The sequence below is a fragment of the Crocodylus porosus genome, unplaced genomic scaffold (genome assembly GCF_001723895.1).
Source record: "Crocodylus porosus isolate Cpor-Errol unplaced genomic scaffold, CroPor_comp1, whole genome shotgun sequence".
Classification (NCBI taxonomy): domain Eukaryota; kingdom Metazoa; phylum Chordata; order Crocodylia; family Crocodylidae; genus Crocodylus; species Crocodylus porosus.
In genome coordinates this window covers 16,105,430-16,124,436 of record NW_017728949.1, presented here as the reverse complement: position 1 = coordinate 16,124,436, position 19,007 = coordinate 16,105,430, and the positions used below count along the sequence as shown (strand labels likewise).

Below are 19,007 nucleotides of genomic sequence, written 5' to 3'. Positions count from 1 at the left end.
CAGAGTGTGGCCTGAGCAAAAAATCAGAAAAAGAGTTTGATTGGCATTCCTGCAAAAAGAGAAATATTTGTTGGAATGTCCAACTGTTCTGTTTATTTAAAGCAATGTAACAGGTGATGTATTAAGACGCATCTTGTGATTTCAGTGTTAGCAACTGCCATAATAATGATCTGTCCAGCATACTATGCCAGAACACACGGCTCACTAAGAATGGGACTAGGGGTACTAAACCAAAAGAATGAGGGTGACTGCAGCTCACCTAAGTGCATCTAAGCTAACTTTAACTTTGAGTTAAAGTTAGCTTGAGTTAGGCTTGAGTTCTTCCATGTGTCAAGGGACAGTATAGAGCTCAGCAGTGAGTAAGAAACCTGTTCCAATATTTACTCAGCTTCTCAGGTGGCTTTTGTCGCTTCAGCTAAGCTCTCTAAAAGCCATGACTACATGGTTCTTATTTCATTGAGCTTGCCTGGGTATGTCTCTGTGAGCTGTAGCAACTGCCATGCAGACATAATCTAATCATTCCTGGTTTAAGGACCAGGCAGTTAAAATGCATAGGAATGCCTAATTGTGGACAAAGCCCACACTGGTCAAACAAGGGTTAATACTGTGCCCTGGGTTCAAAAAGAGCCCACCCAGGTATACTTTCAAGGAGTCTTGGGCCTTTAGGGAGGACTTAAAAAGGAGAAGTTCAGCTGAGCTGGTGAAGAGCAAACCAAACCCTGACTCCTGTTTTAGAAGGGACTTGGCTGAAAGCAGGGATTGCTTGAATAACCATTATCTACCTGACCTCTGCTTCCCCACAAAAGGAAAGGTAGGAAAGGTGTGGTTCTATTAATCTGAAAAAGTGGGTTTCCTGTGGCCTCTATGGCTGGATCCAGACATACAAGCACATGCAGTTTGTGATGCTGCAAAACCTCTTTGCAATGCCACAAACGGTACATGTTGTATGGTAAACCATGCATGGTGCTACTAATTGAAGTGTGGGGGAAAAATTTGCTACAAGGATTTTCCAGTAGCAAAAAAACAAAACAAAAGCCCAGATGAAAAAAGCAGCACAAAGCACACCAAAGCGGTGTGCGCTGAGACAAATGCGGAGACAGGGAAACAGGCAGCCCAGGGCTGCTGGCTCCCCCATCTTAAGGCTCAACCAGCCAGGGATAGTACTTTTATTTATAAGTTTATTCATTTACCATGGCCTACATGGCCGCATGTGTAGACAATAGGACATTTACTGTGGAGCTAATTAGGCAGCTCCACAGTAAACGTGTGGTGTAGATGTGTATGTTGAGCCCTAGTTGGGTTGGTGCATGCTCCGTTGTTCTGAAGATTTTGTGTATTCTGTCCTGCCCTATGTAGAAGTTCTGGTGGAATTTCTAGAATATATCTTTACTGAACATATGCAAAATGATTTTTTTTCAAAGGTTTTTAACACAGCAAAAGCTGGGCAAACATTCACTAAAGCGGTGATAGCCACATTTATGACACTAGGGTGATGTGTGTTCCAAAGTGAAGTCCTTGTTTTAAACAGTGGTTGTGTCCAAATCTCTCAATTTTTTTATTTATTTTCTTTAACATGGCAAAACATTCCCTTCCCCCAGTTTCATTTTTGGAAACAGTAGGATTGTTTTAGCCCAAACTTTCAAAGCAAAGTCAGCCTAAGGTAGTCACCTGGCATGGGAAATTTTAGCCCAAATAGTGCCATGCAGCTGCAAACGGTCTTACCATTAGAAGCGTCATACAGCTTTTAACAGGTGTTGTTGCCGGCTCTGATTATGACTATAAATGACCAGTTATACTCATATTCGGTATTGGGATGGGGCTGGTCTACTGCCAATGGCTGTGAAGTGAATACTGTAGTGTGTTGCGTGAGCTTCAAACTGCAGGCTGTAGGGTGCAGTCACCTTCCTACCCCTTTAAACACATTTTCTTGTCTCATAAAGTATTGTGTTTGAAATACTTTTTCTTTGTATGGATTTCAGTATCTGCTCTTAGTACAGTGGAAGATACTTCAGGACTCACTTAATTTCTTTCAGTTCTTAATAATGTCAATACCTGGCCATGCCTTACTTTTGTATGCATTGTTTTTATTTGTTCTCAGATTGCATACATAAAACAGTCTAATTTTTTTGGCAAGGCACACCTTGAGTGTAGGTAAGTGGTACTGTGTATGTCTGGAGTAATCTGCACCTGTTTTACACTGAAAACAGAGAGCCTGCTTCATGAAAACACTGCCATACCCACCATATTTTTGAGAGTGGTGTAGCTCAGTCAGTAGGATGATTGGCTGTGGACAAGAATGACCCAGGCTTTATCCCAGGTGAGGGCAATGTGTTTCCACTCATTGTTTCCATTTCCAGCATCACGCTGAGGCTACCCAATCTTCTATTTAGTGGGTAGCAGGAGCTACCTGGGGGTTGGAGTGTGGTACTGATCACATCATCTCCTTCTCATGCTGAGGTTAAAGAAGTATTGGAGCCCTGCCTCCAGTGCCCCAGTGGGGCTTAGTGGCCTGTAACTGGGATACTTTTACATGCCATACTTTTACAATAACAAATGCTGTTTTTTGCCTTGCTTAAAGCAGTGATTTCCAAAGGGTGTGCTACAAGAGTGTTGGAAGCATGCCATGATGTTACCCTGAGTGAGAAGATAAATGCTGTTTCCTCATCTAGCATCCTCTGCCTGCCCCAGCTACTACAGCTGCTTCTCTGAGGTTAGTCACTGCTGCTGCCTTCCAATGCCCTTCTCTTCCCCCAGGAAGCCCCTGTGTTTCCCCCAGTCCTCTCCCCTCCTCTCCCACCAATGCTCCCAGTAGTGTGCTCCATTGCAAGTGGGAGGGCGGATATACAGATGGAGCAATGCTTTGCACCGTGGTTTGTCCCCTCCCACACTCCCAGGGCCAGCAGGAAGGACTGCAAGGGAAGTTGTTGGTATGTGAGACCCTGCAGGAGCAGTCTCAGCAGTGGGGGCCTGTCCTTACTCCCTGAGGTACAGACCAGGGGTCAGGACAGGGCAGACAGTGGAAAGAGCCAGGGCATAACAGAGTGAGGTCATGGCTCTGTCATCCTTAAGTGGCACCATCTAAATCAATGAGTATCAGCATTTTTAGTCTCAAGGTCCCCCTCTAGATCTTTTCTGAATTTAGTTCTACCTCTTTGATTTTCAGCTGGGGTGCCACACAATTCAGAACAATTATGGAGGTGTGCTTTGAGACTAAAAAAAAAGTTATACCAGTGGTATAGACACTAATCCTTTGCTTAAAGAAAGATATATTGGGTATCATTTTTTAACAGCGCTTTTCAATAGTGGTATGATTTCCTCTGTCAGGGGAATGGAATATTTTACATGTTTTAAGGGAAATACAACCCTGCCACACATTTTGAGTGTAAGAGTGAAGTACTCCACTAGATTTAATCCAGACGATGTGTGCCCCAGCTAGGTTCAAGAACACTGCCTTAAACCCATGGACCACTTCCCACCTCACCTGATTTCTGACAATACCCATTACAAGATAACAGAATCCTTCTTGATAACTTAATTATTATTCTAACTAGTATGTTTATTAAATTTGATTAGAAAGCAGTAAGTGCATTAAAAATATATTTATCTTTCTGCTGATATATTTAAGATCAAACATTGGTTTCCATAATGAGTACTTTTATTGCATTTGTGGTTTTCAATTAGTGCTGTCAATTGTAGAAATTTAAACTGAGATATGTCTATCAATTTCTCTAGTACAGTGGCAGTAGACAGAATGGAAACTTTGCAATGTTGTTTGAACAGTTTATAAATATCCTGTTGCCAGTATTTACTTTATACCTATTATCAATTGCTGAATAATTTCTATTGCTTTGAGTCCTGATCCCTTCATCTTCCTTTACTTCCCATTAAAAGGCAGCATGACACAGAAGGAAAAAAAGGTGGAGCTTTGAAGGCTGAAGCATATTAAAACCTTCCTCTTGAATAGACATGTAGTCAACAGGATCACAAGAGCAAACATTCAGGACACTTTTGCTGTGCTCTCCAAACTGGTATGTGATTACTTTTTTATTTTCAATAGTTAAAGTACGTTGCTTCTTAGACTAAGATATAGATATTCGTGGCTTAGGAAATGAGCTAACTAACATTTTTTTTTATATCCTAATAAGCTTTGCACTTGGAGCTAGTGGCATAAACTACTTACATAAATGAGACCCGGGTATGCACGCTCCAGAAACCTTTCAGTACTAAAGTTTGCCATGATATTTAAATTGGGGCTAAATATGGCTTTAGTAAGGAAATATTTTGAAAATCTGATATTAAGAGTTGGAGACTTAAAAAAAACAAAACAAAAAAAAGCATCTTCGTATGTGACTTCCATTTCTTGTTCCTTCAGTCAGTTCCAGCCTCGGAGCATGTACTTTTACTGCTGGAGCTGCTAGGGAAGTCATAGTGATATTCTTATATTTAAAACTAATGGTCTCAGTCCTTTAGTTTCATATTTTTCAAAGTTTTCTGTTTTAGAAAGTTAAGTCATAATGAAATAGTCTTTGTTGTAAGAGCTAGGGTTTTTCCATAAACGTTGCAATATGATATATAAATGTGTTTGGCAGGTGCATGTTTTTAAGTTAACGGCATCGACTGAGTTTTGTATTTCATACCATATGATAATTGACATTATGTAACATGTATTTCTAAACAAAACATAATCTTCAACATACTACTTTTATAAGAGCTATCCCTGACTCAGTGGCTGGGTACACTTTTCTTGAAATTTTGACTTAAACAATGGTAGAAATAAGAACTCTTTAAAGTTGGGGCACAGGGTTTGTATTGCTTTTCTAAGCTCTCCCTAACTTTTCAGTTTAATGCTTTTTATTGATTCCTGTAAATTATTTACAAAGACAGAGAGGCAGGCTTGAAATCCTTTAGAGCTCTGAATAATTTAAAGCTCTTGTTTCCTTTTAATTTTTTTCAATCCAGCAGTGTCCATGGTCAGTTTACTGGTGTTAAGCTTATTAAGCAGACCATTAAATAAAATTCAGCTAACAAATGTATCATAGAGATGCAGACAAAATTGCATTTCTCCCCATGGAGCTTTTTACCTTCAACTGTAGCTTTAAAAGAAGCTTTTCCCTGAGGGTAAATTGATGCAAGTGAAGAATATATCCTTACTGGGCTGTGAATTCAAAATCAGTGGTAAAATCCTTTTGACTTTACTCAGGTAAAACTTGATGTAATTACACCTCAAGATTTCTAAATCCCTGGTGTAATTAAATCTCAAGATGCAGACTTAATGTAGGAGTAGTAAGGGCAAGGAAGCTAATTGCTTTTAAGGTGGAGATTAATTAGTTTATGGGAAGGATTTATAGGATATGAAGTCCCTTTCATTCTTGTCTTCCTCTGATGCTGAATCATTTGATCTGGTCAGAAAGAAAATATTTCATTTACCATTTCCTGGTAGAAAATTAAATTTCTTGGCAATTTTCCTAAAACTATATTTTCAAGAGAGGAGGAAGAGTGTCTTCATATACAGGCTCCTTAACTTAGTGAAGAAGGCTTTAAACTAGGTTCACTGAGGGCTAGAGACATAAGCCCAGAAGTAAGTAAAAAAGTGAAGAAACCTTGATAAAAACTAAGAAAGAGGAAGCAAAAGGAGAAAGCTTAACAATGTTCCCAAAGAGAAATGAATTCAATCAGTTAGGTACCTAAAATATTTGTATACTAATGCAAGAAACACAGGGAATAAGCAGGAAGAATTGGAGATCCCTGTACAATTATGGAATTATTACGCATTTGGGATAACAGAGACTTGGTGGGATAGTTCATACAACTGGAATACTATTGTGGATAGGTATAAATTATTCAGGAAGGAAAAAAGTAAGAGGTAGTGTTGTTTCTTCAGAGTTGGCAACTTACATCCTGTGGGCTGAAGCCAAAGCCACAGTCTGTGGAGCCTTTTGATCTGGCCCACAGATGGGGCTTTGGGGGCATTGCATGGCAGGGAGCTTTGGCAGCACTATCCACGTGCTAGTACAGGGAAAGTGGTGGCAGCAGGCACTTTTCCTGTTTTGGCACAGGGAAAAGTGGTGGTGGAAGGTGATTTCACTGTACTGGTACAGGGAGAAGTAGCAGTGGCAGTGTTGCACTTAATTTTGATTAATGGGTGGTGTGAATGGAATGAAATAATTGGTATGAGACTATTTTGATCTCAAATCATAATTTATTGAACACTTAAGCAATACCACTGCTCAAAGAAAACCCCAAACAGCCAGTAAAGTTATTTTTACACAGGATTTCTGAATGATGCATGATGAGTCAGCTGGCCAAGCACTGTCACGGCACTGGAGGTCACAGTTTTGACTGGTGTAGTCTCCTCTTGCTTGAGCTCCCAAAACTGAAGTTTTTTCCTTAGGCTTTTATACCTTTTTACAGCCTTCTTCTGTATATTATATATATGGTCATGCTATAGATCCTCACCAGTTACCTTTTACAGTGGTTATTTCCTCATCAATCTGTCACCCTCAGCCTATTTCTTTAACTTACTTTGAACCTAATGAGCCATCTTTGGGCTTGTTTTGCTTCTCCACTCTATCATGTTTTTCTATATTCTACAGCTGTCTACATTTTGTCTTGCCTAAAACACTTGTTTATGTTGCCTCTGTGCTCATTTCACTTGTAGCTAATGGTGCCCATTTGAAAAAAAACAATGGTATCAGTTGTTTCAAGGCAGCTTACAGGCCCACAGCAAGTGCAGAGAGAAGTGGTAGCAACAGGTGCTTGTATGGTGATGTCATAGTAAGTGTCTGCTTTAGACCACCAAATCTGGAAGAAGTTTCCAGATTTCAGGACCTGGTTCTCATGAAGGACTTCAGGTACTAGGACATCTACCAGGCGGGTGACACATCAGTGCAAAGGTAGTCCATCAAATTTTTGGATTGCATGGGGGATAGCTTGTGTGGCCACCGCCATGAAATGATTGGGTTCAAGGTCCTAAGGGGAGGAAGGAAGGAGAGCAGTGTAATAAAAACACTGGATTTCAGAAAAGCAGACTTTAACAACCTCAAGGAATTGATGGGAGGAGTCTAGGACAGCTGGCTGTACTTTAAGGAGTTAAGGGCACAGGGACGAATTGTCCCCAGGCAAAGCAAGAATAGGAAATACAGCAGGAGACCCGCCCAGCTAAACAAAAAACTCTTCAGTGAGTTGAAACTTGAAAAAGAATCCTACAAAGAATGGAAAATTGGACATCTAACTAGGGAAGAGTATAAGAGTATTTCATGAATATGTAGTGAGAAAAATCAGGAAGGCCAACAAATGATTTGAGATACAACTAGCAAGGGATGTATATGGCAACAAAAAGGGATTCTACAAGAATATCAGAAGTACAAAGATTAAGGAAAGTGTAGGTGCTTTACAGAATGCAGAACAATCTAATAATGGATAATGTGGAGCAGGGCTTAAGTATTTAATATCTTTTTACTACCATCTTCACGAATAAGGCCAGCTAACAGATGGCAAGTGAAACTGACGGTAAGGATAGGGGAGGAGATAAGCAGCCTAGAACAGTGGCAGAGCGGGTTAGGGATTGATTAGAAAAGCTAGATGTTTTTCTGCTGGCAACAGGATACACCCCTGAATATGGAAGGAGCTGGATGAGATAATTTTAGAGCCATTAGCTATAATTTTTGGGAATTTCTGGAGGTCAGGTGAAGTCCTGGATGACTGGAAAGGGCAAATAGAGTGCCCATCTTTAAGAAAAGAAAGAAAGAGGATTTGGGGAACTATCGTCAGTCTGAATTCAGCACTAGGAAAGATTATGAAGCTGGTCATCTAGGATTCTATTTCTAAGCACCCGGAGAAGGAAAAGGTGATCAGGAACAGCTAATATGGATTAATTGACAGCAAAGTCAGGCCTGATCAATTTGATTTTCTTTTAGGACAAAGTGCCAAGCTTTGTGGATGGGGAGGAGGGGGATGGAAGTGGATGCTATATACCTTGACTTTACCAAGGGTTTTGAGGCTGTCTCCTATGACAGTCTTATCAGTAAGCTAAAAAAAAAGGGTCTAGATACACGTACTGGAAGGTGGATGTATTTGGATCATCATCCTCCATGAATAGTCATTAATGGCTTAATACCTAGTTGTGAGGATGTATAGAGTGGGGTTCCGTAGGGCTCTGCCCTGTGTCTTGAATTGCTTAATATCTTAACTGACAATCTGGAGCATGGGAAGGAGTGTGTACTTAGCGAAGATTCAGGTGACACCAAGTTGGGTGGACTTGCAGATGTTCTAGAGTGTAGGGCTCAGAATGATCTTGGTAAACTCAGAATGACCTGGGTAAACTGGAGAAATCATCTGAAATCAATTGGAGGAAATTCAAGAAGGACAAATGCAAGGTCCTGTACTTGGGGAAAAAACAATTACATGCACAAATACAGATTGAGGAAAGACTGGTTAGGCTATAGCACTGCAGAGAAGGATCTAGGAGTCAGTGACCATAAGATGAATGTAACACAACAGCTTTCTCTTTTTCCAGAAAGGCCAATGCTTAACTGACCTTTATTAATAGGAAGATCACTTACAAAATCAAGAAAATGAGTATCCTGCTCTGTTTGGTATTAGTGAGGCCTTTCCTGAAGTGTCTAGTTTTGGGCTCCTGACTCCAAGAAACAGTGGAAAAATAAAAAATAATTTACTGGAGATCAACAAATTATATTAAAGGTCTAGGAAACATGCTTTATGAGGAAATGCTGAATGAACTGGGATTATTTGGTTTGGAGAAAATTAGACTGGGGGGGAGGGGATTTGATAATAGTCTTCAAATACCTGAAGGGTGGTTATATAGAGAATGGAGGTAGACTTTTCTCTCAGGCTTCAGGTGTCAAGGAAATAGTGGAAATTTTGTGATTCAAAAACAGAACTGCGGGGGGGGCTTAGCTATATACAGGGTTTCTTTTCCTCCTAGTCTTATTGGCTATATACAGACAGTCAAAAAGCCCGAGGCACAATCAATTCAATCTAAGCTGCATAGGGTGAACCAATAACCAACTGACCTGATTGGGAAAGGCAGGGGGAAGCCTGCACTGACCCAGGCCCATAGGCAGGGGGTGCTAAAGCATATCTCTCAGTCTGCTGGCCATTGCCAGCCCATCCAATTGTCCCCAACTGCCTGCTGTCACCTTACATCTGGGTGCTGCCCACCCTGGAGGAGCCTCCCCCTTAGGAGGTATCCCCCAGCCTGGGTCCCGCAGCCCTGGTGAGCTGAGGGGAATTCCCCGCTTTCTCCTTCCCAGCTGCTGGAAGGAGGGAGGGGAGAGGGCTGCTGAGGGTAAAAAAGCCCCCACACAGGGACTTTCCATTCCTCCAGGTGCTGTGCAGACCCTGGCTAGGGGGTCTGTTCCCCTGCCTCCCCTCCCCCCTCTCCCCCATCCCAATGGGCTGATGGACACAGACCGGAAGCAGGCTAAGGAGCAGAAGAGCAAGGAAGTCCCTGCTCCACTGGACCAGACAGCATAGTCCAGGGATGCAAAGCATCCTGGGATGCTGGTGAACTGTGAGTTTACTTGAACCAGGAGTGGATCTGGGACAGAAGTTCTATAAACCGGTTTGACCTAAATCAGTTAAGTATAATACTACATCCAACCAGGTTTATTTTAAACTGGTTTTGGCCATTTTGAAAGTGGCTTGTGTGCACTCAGCTTCTGTTGTATTACAGGTTTAAACCAGTTTCTGATCACCTTAACTGGTTTACGTGCAAGTTCTGTCCCTAGCCATTATGACTTGAACCAACAAAGATCTTGTAGGATCCATGTCCAATGAGTGGATCTGAGTTTCGATGATAAGTCTCTTAATTTCTAATCATGTTTGTTCTACCACATGCTCCTAATAATGCCTAATAATGTATCAATTTAACTTTCCTAAAGAATGAGATTTTTGCCATCTGTCATGCGTAAGTTCTGATAAATTATAATTGATTTGCTGCTGTATATACCAGGTATGTCAGAAAATCATGGTGTTATGGAATCTAACAGAGTGCAGATAGTATTTGCTAGTGTCTGGAAAGGTGGCTTATGATGATCCTTAAGAAACTGGGTTTGTGTTCCCGTTTTCTACTTTGTTGTATCGTAAATATGTTTCCTGCTTGGTCTTCCCTACTAAATCAGGAATGTGGCCATCTTCCATAGGATGCCAGTTTACATTTGAAGATATACTTTGTAAATTCACTATTTTATTGAACGCTTTGGGTCAAAAGTATGTCATCTTTCTAATGAAGGCATCAGTTCTCTGCAGCATTTAATGGACACTTGAGATAAGTAAGTGTTAAAGCAGTTTTATATATTATCACATTTTTGTTTCTCAGCTTTTATGCTTAAGATGCTATACTTTTCTTAGGCCTGAGATGTGCAAAGTAGATATCTAAAATATTTCTATTGTATAAAAATAGATTGAAAATATCCATTTTTGGCCAAATTTTCAGGCTTTATGTATCATGAAGAAATTTATGACTCCATTTTCTCTCTAGTCTTTATCCCTTTTGCAATTAGCTTGTAAAGTACCAGTATTTCTACTTCAAGAAAAAGGCAGTAAAAGTGGACAGCTCCTATATTGCTATCATCAGTAAGTCGTCATCTAAACAGCAACATTTTTACAACGCTCTAGTGATACTGTACTTCTGCTCTTGCTATGGGGATGCTGAATAGAACCTGGTTCTTAGAATTTTTAAAATGACAATCATTCTGAAGGGAAAATAATGACTTCAGCATTGAACCAGTGAGTTATACTTTGGGGCCACTTTAAGGATCCATTAACTCTAGTACTGTTGGTTTATAACGAAACGCCTATGAAACACATGGGAGAAGCAGCCAAGAAATTGTAATGAGTTCATTTTTTATAATTGGCACTTCAGTGAAACACATGTGGAGTGTTCTCTATGATGGGACACAGTGGGGTTGTTATTTTCAATAAAAGCTGGTGAGAGAATGGATTGGAAAATTCTGGCAATGGAGATTAAGTTAGGGACTTTTAGTAGCTGGAAATGCTGTCTGGAGAGGGGGGTGGATGGGCACTGCACCAAGGAATGTGTTTAAAGAGTCAGGGCCAGCTTCTGATGGTTTCTGATGAGGTTAAGGAGAGCTGCAATTTGGGATCAGAATTTATCCCACATCAAGGGACAGTTGAGCAAATCAGTTAAGGAACTGGGTTTTTTTTCTTGAGATTTATTCCTAGCTTTAATTATTTGCCAAGTGTTCTTGAAGAAGTGTAATATAAATAAGAATTGATGTCTTGCCTCTTTGGGACTGTGTAGCTCATATACTGAATGCATTCATACTGTATTTGTTGCTGGGTGGTTGTTTTTTTTAAAAATCCAAACCTGTGAATACAGCTCTTGTTTCAAACGTGCTGATTTTTAGACACCCCAGAAGATGTGCATTATCCCACCTAGCTAAGAATGTATTACTTACGTTATGGAAATACCCAAGGATCATCGCCATGTTATGTGTGTGGCTTAAACAGAGACCAGTCCATGCCCCAAAAGTCTTACAATCTAAACAGTCAAAAGGTGAGAATAGAAAATCATTTTAGTACCATTTCAGAGATGGGGACCTGAGAAGCAGGCAAGTTAGACTTGGGATGGTTACTCATGATTGAAATGTGTTTCTTTTTCAGGGAATAGAATTGAATCTCCTGGAAGACAGCCCAGGATCTTCTTTATAAGACCAATTTCCTATTAGCAGCAAGAAATAACTTTTCATTACACAACAGTAGATAACTTGAAAATAACTTACATTCTTACTAATGTTTAACATTTTTTAACGCTAAAATCAGATGTAAAATTTCAGTTGATGTTTGCAGAGTAGGAGCTGGGGTTTACAGTAGATCATAAGCAGAAGATATGCCAAGATTGTGCTCTTGCTGCAAAAAAAAGCCAACAGTATACTGGGTTGTGTGAAAAGAAGTGTCACTTGCAAATGAAAAGAAGTGAGTCCTCCACTGTATTCAGCACTGGAGAACTAATGCAAAGTTCTGCATTCACTTTTGGGTCCTACACTTTAATCAAGTGTAAACACATTGGAAAGAGTCCAGTGGAATGGCAACAAAATGATTAGGAGATGGGGAAGCATGATTTATGAGGAAAGGGTGAAAGAGCTAGGGTTATTTAGTCTGGAGAAGCAAAGCCTGAGGGGTGATTTGATAACAGTCTTCAAATACATGAGGGGCAATTACAGAGAGGATAGAGATGGTCTTTTCTTTGTGGCCATAAGGGACAGGGCTAGGAGCAATAACCTGAAGCTTCAGGAGGGAAATTTTAGGTTGGAGATTAGGAGGAACTTCCTGACTATGAGAGTAGTCAAAAACCAAAACAGGCTATCTAGAGATGTTGTGGAATCTCCATTTCTGGAAATTTTCAAGAGCAGGTTGGACAGACACTTGGATGGGATGGTTTAGCTGGGGATGAACTTGTCTTGAGGAGGGGTTCTGGACTAGATGACCTTGTAAGGTCCCTTCCAGCCCTAGTTTCCTATGATCCTATCTGAAAAAGTGATAGGAGGGAAAAATGGTCTTGCTAAATGCTTAGGATAAGATTTATGAGATTGGCTTTCAGTTCCTGTCTCTGCATGCTTTTTGGGTAGGGTGGTGATATGGGATAATGTGAAATCTGGAACACTGCCCTTCACCCCTCAAGTCAGTGGTGATGCTGCAGGCAGAGGTGGGGGCAAGCTGGGGTGGTGCAGCTCTGCTGTTATTATTCAGGGAGCTAAGGGAATCAATGGCTTGTTAATGACCCATTGTTCTTTACTTCACAGGTGTTAACAAACACCTTCCCTTTGTAATGGTCATTCCACTAATTAAGCTAACCTGTTTTAGGAGAATTTTGCTGTTTGTTAGGGCTTCCTATCTCACAGATTGTGCTGTCCCATATCCCTCCTCTGAGCCCTGCACCCAGGATGCTCATTTTAACTTTCACTGGACAGCCACCGAAATCCATAACTGTCCTGGCCAAACTAGGATGTACGGTCACCCTATTCTTAGGGAATGTTGGACAAGCTTATTTCTGTGCTTCACTTCCTTGTGTATAAAATGGGAATAACTCCTTCCTCTACAACCTCATGGAGCCAGTATCAGCTGGATTTTCTACATGGCAGTTGCTGTATTAAATTGTCTTCATACAGCTTGGAATAGATGATATGTTCCTTTTGTCAAAAGGTCCAAAGTTATGGAAAAATAAACTGAAGGATTATTTTGTCTTTTTGGATATTATATTTCATACCAAAGAATGAAAAATAACAAATAAGTCTTTAATATAGGATTTGAGTGGTACCCAAAGCACTGTCTGATATTTCTTGTCTGTTGAAGAAAATAACTAAAGATGATAAATAAAATGCCAAATTCCTTCTTCTAGACTGTTTCAGGTCTGTATGAGTACCATGAGGAACAGAAGAAATGGAACCTTTGAGAGTTCCAAACTCCTTTACTCCAGTATGTCTCGAAGCACGGACGTATCATACAATGATAGTGTAAGTAGAACTCATTTCCTTGGCACTTTGGTGTGCTCTCCCTGAGAATCAAAGCACACTGATGAGGATACCATTGTACAAAGATGGCAGAGAGAGATGTATAAATAACTTGCAGAACTTAAAAAAAATAGTATTGTATTTTTATAGCCAGAGGCCTTTAAAGGAATAATAAATGGTAGCATAGTCAGTGGATGTGTCAGAATGCTAGCATATGCTTTTAAAAGCTTTTTTATGACAGTTCTAGCTCCAAGAACACCAAGTGAATGTTTATGACTTGTATGGGTAAACTTCATTTACAGACAAACTTCCGTCAGCATTGGTCATGATCTAATTTGAATTGTGGTCTCCAGAAATACATGACTAAAGCATTTACCCCATATTGCTGTCTAGGTTCGGGGAGTATTTCCTTCATGCCAGGAAAAATGCAGTCTTGAACATAACATTTACAAGTTAGGTGGCTGTAAATAAGAACTAGTGTTCAACAAGCTTTGAACACAAGATGCCATGGGCTGCTTATGGGCCCAATGTGTGAATTTTGGGAGCTTCCCATAACCTACACATTTTTCACATGATCAGACTGGTGAATTATTGGTTTATGTATTACTATAGTTACTTATATACCACAGTCACTTTCCCGACAGATTAGCACTCCAAAATTAGGATATGTGTCTTACCTGACACAGCTGATTTTTCTTTCCAGAATAGAAGCGTGGAGATACTGTATGATGGGTATGATGCTGCTTCTTTTCTTTCTTTTTCCTCCAGCAGCTGCATGGAGGAAGCAGCAGAGTTCAGCAAAGACGGGGGGGTGCAGTGGTACAGTCACACCCCACATTGATTCTTATGTCATGCAAATTTTAAAGACAACTCCCCAGCAGCAGCAGTAGCATTTATATTCAGGCAGTGCTGAGGGAGTCACTTGACTTTGTGCCTTATAACCTACCTGATTCCCAATAATTTCTCTTCACTCAATAGTTCTTAATGACTCTCTCCTTTTTAACAGTCTTGATGTTCCACTAATCAAGTTATCTTTATGGAATTTTGCTGTCTATCATCTACTCCTCTCTCTCCTATTTCACAGCTCTGACTATTTTTTTAAATCTTTTTTTCAAATCCTAGATCTGCTCATAGAGTCAGATCACTTGCAGCAGATAGTTTCAGCTTTTGGCTGAGCAGATGAGAGGTGCTGACAATTTAGCTGTGAAAGGAAGGCTGAGTGAGCTGTAAATTAGGCTCTGTCCCTGTTTTATGTGGCCATAACTATGGAAAAATATTTTCTTCTTCATTCTGCCTTCCCAAAAATAAGGCGTATGTCTTATTTTGGGTGTGGGATATGGGAGAAAATATAGCAGTTTGTAAAATGCAGCTTGTATTTATGCTTTGGTAGATTTGATTGGCTTGAACATACAGCAACCAAAAAATGACAGCAACCTCCTGTCATTCCAAAGGAAATTCTACTGCAACACTGAAAACTTCTGGTATTTAATTAAGCAGAGTTTTATTGTTTATTAGACAATTAAGGAAATGATTAGAAACATCCTTCAAGCAGCTTGGAAACTCTGGATTCGACTGTGAAACCTCAGTTCTTTCCTATTAATGAAACTGTCTTGCTGGGATGCCTGATATTGCATTAAATTAGCTCCTACAGAAGGAGAGTTCAGTTGCATTTATGCAGGGGAAAAGGGCATTTTAAAGAAATGTTGTCAATGCTACTTTTTTCTCCTTCACTAACAGGGGTAGGGCTTTACCATGACTCAACTAGAAGTGGCCTCCTGGGCCCCTTAACCCAGTTCCCCGTGTTCACAGGCAACCACTTCCTCAAAGATTCCTGAAAATCATCTATCCTGGTTCCTTATACACTACAAATAAAGGCACAAAACCAGAAATACCAAGAATACCTGTGAAAGAACAGGGGATACTTACCCGATGCATCTTCCTGGCTACGAGCTTGAGGTCTCCAGGAATAAAGTCTCCACACTACAGCAGAAGCTGCCGGCACACACCCAATCCACTTTAACACCTTGCCAGGTGAAGCGGATTGGGGGATTGCACTGGCCAGAGCAATATCTGGGGCCGGGTAGAGGGCCAGAGTGAAATGGGAAGTTGGTGGATGGAGTGAATGATGGCCACATCCTACTTGAGACTGAAACTCTGGGAGCAAGGAAGAGACTGGTAGGCTTGTGGGCTTGGAAGAGCCCTCATCCAAGGGAGGGAGAGAGTAAAAAAAGAATGCGGCCGCTTTCTCCCTCCGCTCAATGTTCTTTTTCTTAATTAATCACTGTCACTGTCTGATCAAGCCAGATATGCCAGCAATCAAGGTAGAGGAATGAAAGCTGCAGGGTTTACTTCCGTCCCAGCCCAGTTCCTTCTGGTTTGTTTTCTCTCTTCCTTGGTGGTGGTGGGGGGATATCAAGTTACTCTCCTCCGGCATTTCATCGGCACCAAATGTGGCAAGAATATACTAGGAAGAGAGAGGAAGAAGCAGATGAATCCCCTCAAGGTATGCCTTGCCCTGATTAATTGCCTCCCAAAAACAATCAAGCCAGGCGTGGCAGCAAGAGAAGTAAAGAAGAGATCCAATCCACCCCAACGGGGAAGACTCAGCCATCTGTGGGAAGATAGACTGAATAAAAGGAGTTGTTGGGGCCCCGAAAAACCTGGAAAGGGACCCTGCTGGTCCAATACATTTTCTTTTCAGTTCCTTAGTCCATTTGACATTCTTTTTTTTTCTTTTCTGCCGGTGCAGAGATCCTGGCACGAACCAGCAACCAGTGGCGGTTGGGCGGTGGCATCAGCCCCTCCCTCTCTCCCCCTTCCTTTACATCTTCAAGAACTTTCAAACAAAAGAAGTCATGGCAGGCAGGAATAAGGGGGAGAGAGCGGGAGAGCCACCCCAAGCCAGCTGAGAGGGTACTATGTGCGGGGGAAAAAGACCCGCGAACCACTGTTGGGCGTGAAGGCACGCCTGTCTCCACTGAAGTGGAGTGACAATACCGCATAATATCCCACAGAGGGAGAGAAAGCCGCTGCCAAAACCTTACCACTGCAATGGCAGAAAGGTAGTGGCTTAGTAAATTCTCAGAGGATCCTAGGAAGAAGACCAAACCCCATGCTACAGAGGAAGACAAAAATCTTTATTGGCCTTGTTAATATGATCTGGGGGGAAAAAAATCCTTTCTGGTTCCAAATTTGGCAATCAGTTTGGTTATGGGCGGAACAACAGCTCCATCTTGCCAGGTATATGAAAAGTTTCCCAGCAGGAGCACTGGAGCACCTCAGAGCTGTGACTGTTATCCAGTGCTTCAAAAGAAGGGGTAAAAAACACCCTCTCAACCAATAAAAACAACAACAATGTACTGTACTAGAACCCAATAAAGCACTCAAGAGAAGAATAAAATTCCTGATCCCTGCAGGAAACCATGGACAAACATGGGTTGCCTGGCAATTATCATACAGTGAAAGAGTTTATTTTCTATATTCCAACCTGGGCATTGCTAATACTTGAATCCACATGTCACATTAGGATGATTGTTGAACCACAAACTCCCTTACCTATCATTCTATTCCTTCCATTAACTTATTCAGTTTGATCTTAAAGCAATTAAGGTTCTCACCTCCACTACTTTGCTTCGAAAACCATTCCAAAACCTTACACTTCCGATAGTTTGGTAATTACAAGAAGAATTCAAACCTAAATTTGTTCTTAACCAACTGGGAACCATATGCTTTTTGTGCCGGTAGTATCTTCCAATGTAAATGGCTCTTCTCTTCCTCCGATGCTCACTCTGTGAATGTATTTGTGAAAATTATGATATCCCCTTTGAATCTTTGTTTTGTTACGGTAAACATGCCAAGTTTCTTTAATCTTCCTTTCTAAGACAGTCTTAGTTTCCTTAACCATCTCAGTGGTTCTCCCTTGTATCCGTTGTATTTTAATCTCATCTTTTTTGAATACTTGTGAACAAAACTATGCCCAGTATTCTAAGTGGTATCTTGTCAATGTTACGCACAAGGTTAGTTGGATTTCTTTGAATCCATCCAGTCTAGTATACTCCAAAATTCCATTAGCCTTTTACATCACCACATCATGCTGGTAGCCCACATTCATATTAAGATCAACCAGTACACCCAAGTTTTACATTTCTTCATTTCTCTCAGCTGATGAATCCCCATCTTATAGCCAAAGTCCCTGTTATTGGTCCCTAAGTACATGATATTGCTCTTCATGCTAGAGTAGGCCCCATCCTCTCATCCTCTCTTTTCAAACTGGATGCTCTTCTCTTCTTCTGTGCCATGTCAACATCTCATCTTGCCTATTGCTCTTCATTTATCAGCATGTCAGACTGATTCTTCAGTTCACCTTCAACAGCTACTTATTTCCTCTGCTGCTTTCCTATAGTTACGTGCCCTCATAGGTTTCCCCTCCTCTGTTCCGGTTGGTATCAGAGACTTCTCATATGTACAGCTTCACCACTCCTTACTTCTATCACTTGCTTCCTATCTTGTTTGAACTCCATCATTGCCTTCAGCAGCATTACCAATGCTTTGATCATCTTCTCTCCATGAACGGCCTCAAGAGATACTTCACTTATATGAAGCTGGCAATAGGAGCCTGTTCATGGATGTTGTATATCACATTACCCTCACTTTCCCTGTCAGTCTTGGAAATTTCTCCATAGATGTTACAGTTGCCATCATCTGTTCCTCATATGTGTGTGTGTGCATGCACGTGTGCATGTGTGTGTGTATACATGTACATCCAGATATTAGTCCTGTGCGAAGCGGCTAGTATTCGCTTCAGATTCAGCCAATTCAGGGGACAGTGATTCAATTCAGTGATTGGACTTGCTACAATGAATTGATGTGGCTGAATCTGATTTGTAGATTTGGCTTCTGCCGAATCTTGAAATTACCCGGGCCCATCCCCCACATGCTTCCCCAGCCTGGCAATGGCTGCCCTGCCCACCCCAGCTCCTGGCACTTTGTGGGGAAAAAAACCCTGAGTCAGCGGGGGCTTCTGGGCAGGGGGGTGATTCCCACTGCCCAACACTGCATGGGGGGCTCTTCATGAGTCCCCCAGTGCCCGCCCCGCTTCCCCAGTCCCATCATGGATGCCCCACCTGCTGCGGTTCTGGCCCTTTAAGAAAAAAACAAACTGAGAAAAATCCTGGGACTCACTGTTCCTGCTGGCAGGGGGGTGATCCCCACTGCCCCACATCACATACGGGGCTCTGCACAAGCCCCCGAAAGCCCCAAGGCCTCTGCAGGAGCGGTGAGTCCTGGGGGTTTTCTTGTTTTTGTTTTTTTTCCTAAAGGGCCGGTGCTGGGGAGGGTGAGGCAGCCATGGGGGGTGCTGGGAAATTGAATGTGGGGTTGGGGGGCTTGTGACAGAGCCCCCCATGCAGTGTGGAGCAGAGGGGAGCAGTAGGGATTGCCACCGGCCTAGCAGCACCTGGTGAGTGGGCCTTTTTTTTTTTTTTTAAAGCACTGGGAGCTGGGGCAGGTGGGGCA

At 41.6% G+C, this 19,007-nt stretch overlaps 1 protein-coding gene across 1 annotated transcript in view; it reads left to right on the top strand.

The window, feature by feature from the left end:
* Window positions 1-13,388: 13,388 nt before the first annotated feature.
* The window catches only part of TRPM8 (transient receptor potential cation channel subfamily M member 8), a 122,854-nt gene continuing 117,235 nt past the window's right edge, over window positions 13,389-19,007 (top strand). The window contains exon 1 of the mRNA XM_019554547.1: window positions 13,389-13,496. Coding sequence (XP_019410092.1) covers window positions 13,398-13,496 — 99 coding nt within the window. The 5' untranslated portion in view covers window positions 13,389-13,397. The remainder of the gene's footprint in view (window positions 13,497-19,007) is intronic.